The 5000-nt window shown below is 39.9% G+C and overlaps 1 protein-coding gene across 1 annotated transcript in view; it reads left to right on the top strand.

The window, feature by feature from the left end:
* The window catches only part of LOC122260924 (fibrocystin-L), a 68964-nt gene that overhangs the window by 27648 nt on the left and 36316 nt on the right, over positions 1–5000 (top strand). Inside the window, exons 15-24 of the mRNA XM_086549244.1 lie at positions 128–209; positions 928–1055; positions 1261–1433; positions 1610–1768; positions 1932–2081; positions 3156–3348; positions 3492–3591; positions 3783–3888; positions 4198–4319; positions 4909–5000. The exon at positions 4909–5000 is cut by the window's right edge and continues 205 nt beyond it. Coding sequence (XP_086405370.1) covers positions 128–209; positions 928–1055; positions 1261–1433; positions 1610–1768; positions 1932–2081; positions 3156–3348; positions 3492–3591; positions 3783–3888; positions 4198–4319; positions 4909–5000 — 1305 coding nt within the window. The remainder of the gene's footprint in view (positions 1–127; positions 210–927; positions 1056–1260; positions 1434–1609; positions 1769–1931; positions 2082–3155; positions 3349–3491; positions 3592–3782; positions 3889–4197; positions 4320–4908) is intronic.

Raw genomic sequence — 5000 nt, 5'->3', positions numbered from 1 at the left:
CCAAGAATAAGGAACAAAGTATCTATAAATATATTAAAGTAGAAAGAAAGATAAATGAAGTGCATATCTACTACTTAGTTTTAATAGAACTGGCATATTTTCTCTAAACTTGTATATTTATCTTCAGGTTTTCGGCGCAAGTGACGGGCAAATACCTTTTTTCAAGCCGGAGGACACAGCAGGAGGTTGATCTATTGAAGACGCCATATGTAAGTGTTTCAGAAGCGTAATCATCATTTTTATCATCTTCCTTTTCTTCAACACAGTCACAACACTATCATCATCACAGTTATCAGTAACGATACTCATTTATTTACACAAATCTACGAGGTACAAAATACACAAGCAGACAACAATGACTACTGAAATTGTACCATGACGTACGAATATTTCTTGGCACGTGTATAAGTGTCGTAGGGTTGTTTGTACCAAATTTTAGGTCAATATACCAAGGAGCATTATAAGAACAAAGCAGGTAAACTTGGGGGTTAAAGAATTAAATACTGTTACAGATTTTGTATATGCGCAAGGTCTTGCCAAATGGAAGCCTCCCTCAGCTACCACTCACTCCACACTTTGCTGAATTTATCTGCATGTTTTCTTTTATAGTACATTTAAGTGAAAATAATCTAAGTGGGCAACACACGTGATTATACAAAGTAAACCAAATTAAATAACAGAGGCCTTTACATATAGTCAAGTAGTCAGTTTTCAGACAGATTCGCAAAAAGAACCATGCACTAAGTGAGGAATACGGATTCGTTTACACAGTTTTGATATAATTTTGCCCATTTTTCGTGTTTTGACTTGGTATTTGGTGTCAGCAACTCTATTATCTTTATACACGACCTTACAAAGTGGTCATTTTCAGTCATTTAAGAGTAGTCACATGTTAAATTTCTAAAAAAGAGTACACATTTCTTTCAGATGTGCTTCTCTTTCCGCGGGAACGCCAAAAGCATCATCAAAATCAAGGTTAACTATCAGGACAATTACAACAAAAGCAGAAACATTGGTCTTACCTTGGAGCACAACACCCATTTCACACGGGACAAGTAAGTGTTGTTTTTCTCTTATCAAGACAACTTGCTAGTTTGCAAGCTTTACAATTTTTTTCTAACAATTGAACATTTTCTTTGTTTATAAATACCTATTTTTAGCAATTTATGACTATAAGGCTCAACACAAAAATGTTTAGAATTTTATTATACGAGTTTTAAAAATGAAGTGGAGTTTGTAATTGTTTTTCCTTGAACCTAGATGGAGCTACCAGTGCTTGAATCTAAGAGAAATGGCACTGAATTCCCGATTGAAGAGGTTCATCAAGAATAATTCATGGATCAAAATGTTCGAGGTGGAAGTTCCTGAACGAGAAACTTTACACGATACACTTTATGTGGATCAAGTTGCTTTTGTTAGTGAGCCATTGTACGGTTAGTATTTTTGTTTTGATGTATGGTTGCGCGTGCGTATGTGTGATAGTGATAGTGTGTGTGTGTGTGTGTGTGTGTTGAATTTGTTTGTGTCTACGTGTTTACATATATAAAAACCAAGATAATCACTCTGACGTATATCAGGATTACTAATTCTTGAAACCAATCGACAACAGTTGAGCCAGAGCGTCCCTCCGTCCTCCAGAGTCTGGGTATTCTAGTCTCCGACGTACGAGTGTCTCGGGACGAAGGAAACACTCGCGCGTTTAACCTAACATTCGAATCGGCAAACTGTGCTGGGAAATACCCTCTCCTGGGGGTAGTTTCGGAGTCCCGTGAGTTCTTCTCGTTCGATTCACAATTGTGATAAATAGTGGGGCCATATGAAGCAATATGAAGAGGATCATTAGGGTATGAACTGGGCTTAGGACACTCAGCATATGGGTTGTGATTATGAAAGACTTACTATAATCACCACCTCCCTTCTCTCGTCGCCAGTAAACGCTACATGGATGGAGGAACTCAGCACAGCCAGCCACGCCTCCTTCAGCATCGAGGGGGGAGACGTCGTAGTAGAGAGGGTCCAGGCAGCCAGCAGGGGTCTAACAGGGACATGGGACCTGACCATTCAAGGCGCTACCATTAAAGGTTGGATATTTCGTGGTCTTTTTGTAATCTTCATTGGTCGTAGGATTCTATTCGTATTTCAGCACCGGCGAGTTCCACTGTGTTTACATTAACGTAGGAGTATATATGGAAACCCCATGATTAGATAAATTTTTACAATAATTCATCAAATCAAAGGATTTAGTAGGGTTTTGCTGAAGTTGCAGATAGTTATAGGTGGTGCTTAAATGACATCAAAGAAGAAGATTATTAATAAAGTTACATTCACCGTAGGATAAAATACATACGCAGTCCTTATTCTTTTTAGATTGAAGTAAATGTGCTTTGTTTTATTCGTGTTTCTTTCTTTGTAATTTTTAAAAAAATCATTACACTCAAAATATATATACATCAACGCATATCACAGAGATACTATTTAAAAATAGTGCATGATCATCATTATGATCTAACTGGTTTATCCGTAGTTGGACAATGAATCAGATTAATATCTCATTACATGAGATCCGCATGAAGTTTTTTTTTAAACATCTGACTGAACCTGCTGTATCAGATCTTATCACACTTACTATTTGTGAACCTGTTTAATTTTCAAACGTAGATGTATTTTATTGTAAGATATATTTCGAATTTCCTTTCTGTTTCTGGATTTCTCATTTTCACCTATGATCGTAAGGGTAAATACAGATAGGTTTTGAATCGTCAACCACTAATCTCCAGCATTTCTCTTGTTACCCCGTTCTTCTTCTAATACTTAATTAGTCATCACTAATTCCTTGTTTTATTTCATTTATTGCGTCAATGAGCCTTTATGTATCTTTGTTTACATATGACGTCTTAACCCGTCTTAGCCCAGCGTCCAACTTCAATTTATGTTTTGTGAGTCAGCAAGTGGGTCGTCATGTTAGACAGACATGTCTTTAAAAGAATAACCTATTAAGTAATCCTAACATTTATATTCATTTATTCAAAGTGGATTCATGATATTTTAGAGCATATATTCACCTAAACAATAATGACTGAAAGGAAAGGGATACCTTAGATTTTCGACCAGTAACCCTCATGTGCTATCGGCATTCACTTGTTTATCCTGCACAGGAATATCACCGACTGTTAGTGCCGCTGAGCTGCAGAACATCATTGAAAAGTCCTTGGGCGTCGCGGGTGTGCAAGTCAGGTCAGAGAACGAGCATGAGTCCTGTGGAGAGAGGAAGTGGCACTTGGAATGGATAGCAGTGCCTGGCCGACAGGAACTTGTCGTTCCAAGTATCTCTAATCTCTCAATGGAAGGGTAAGTATGTGGACGCTTTTTTAATCTGGTTTTGTGATAATGATATTTGATGGCTGTTTGTAGCTGTCCTTTGAAAGGTCTTGTAGTGTGTATGTCGCGTGCGTATTTCCCTCCTGTGCCTCCTTCATAAGTCGTCCCCACAGAGAACCGGTGAAGATGAAAGCAACGCGAGAGGAAGCTGGCGTGATCAGGCACAGCCCCGTGTCTTCTCAGTTCTTCAGCGTTCGGAGGACTCAGCCCCATGTAGGTCGTCCTGTCAGAATCACATGTACATTGAGCACTTTCTGATTGATTAAATAATTTTCACGATTTGCATTTTTCCTGTTAAAAGACTTTCTAATAATAGTATGTATATATATACATATAAAATTAATGGAAAGCTGTGACGATATATATATGCTTCACGTATCCTAGAATCTGTATCTTCGTTTCAGGTGTCTGTAACAGTGCGGGGTTACCGGGCGGTGTGCCTCGGTAACTGTTCCTTCACTTATACCGACAATTCATTGCCACGACTCGTCTCTCTCGCCGCCACTCAAGGTAAGTCTAAATTTACAAGCCAATAACGCTGTTCTTCCAAGTCTGAAGCCTCGAAACGCCTCTCTGTGAACTGTCTTTTCTGGTTAAGGTCACAAACTGTAAGCAGATGTTTATATCCACAACTTTCCTTCATTAATTGCTGCATATAGTAGATCATATTGAAGCGGAAATAGTATACCACCAAAACTAGAAAAATATATACTTTTCAATAAGACTAGCTAATCTATGACAAAAAAAAAAAAAAAATATATATATAGTCAAACATATAATAACGTCCAGGTTTGTTGATGATGCCCTTCTTCCTCGCAGATACAGACGGTTCGCACATCCTCTCCATACAAGGCGAAGGTTTCTCGGTCCTTCACGTCCAGAACTATGCCGTGACAGTCGGAGGTCGACCTTGTGCCGTGATCTCTGTGCTGCTTGAGGAGGTAAGGGAAACAGGGTGATAGACAGATAAAGAGTGGTAGAGACATAAAGAGAGAGGGGTGGAGGGAGAAGGAGATGGAGAGGGAGAGAGATATGGGTAGAAGAAGGGGAGAAAGAGAAGGCTAGATGGAGAAGGAGGAAAGGAGAAGGAGAGAGGAATAAAGTGGATGGAGAAAAAATGGGAGAGAGAAGAGGAGAAGATCGTAAAAGGGAGAAGAGGAAGGGGATAGGAAGAGGGAAAGACAGACAGATGGAAATCGAGATGAAAAGGGAGATGGGTAGGTAGACGAGGAGAGGGATAGAAGTAGAAAGGGAGATGGAAAAAGGGGATGAGGGAAAAATGGGAGAAGGGGAAAGGAAAAGAAGGGAAAAAATGAGAGAGACAAGGGGAGGGGGAGAGGAATACGAGACAGGGATAAGAGGAGAGGGAAGTGGAAGAAGGAGAGGGAAGAGGGAGAGGGGGAGAGGGAGAAGAGAAGAGGAAAAAGGGGTGGGAATAGAAAGGGAGAAAGGGAAAATATCATTCAAACGAGCAAACAGCACCGGATAAAAAGAAACCATGACGTTTTAAACAAGTTCCTCTACTCACAGGTCACGTGCAGGCTCGCGTCCCTTCCTGTCGGCAACCACTCCGTCTCTGTCAGCATGCAACCTGCAGGATACGCCTTCCAACCTACCCCGCC

The sequence above is a fragment of the Penaeus japonicus genome, unplaced genomic scaffold (assembly GCF_977035675.1).
Source record: "Penaeus japonicus unplaced genomic scaffold, GWHDUDI00000001_assembly GWHDUDI00000022, whole genome shotgun sequence".
Lineage (NCBI taxonomy): Eukaryota > Metazoa > Arthropoda > Malacostraca > Decapoda > Penaeidae > Penaeus > Penaeus japonicus.
Note: the sequence above shows the minus strand (reverse complement) of the source record. Positions and strands in the feature narration are given on the sequence as shown.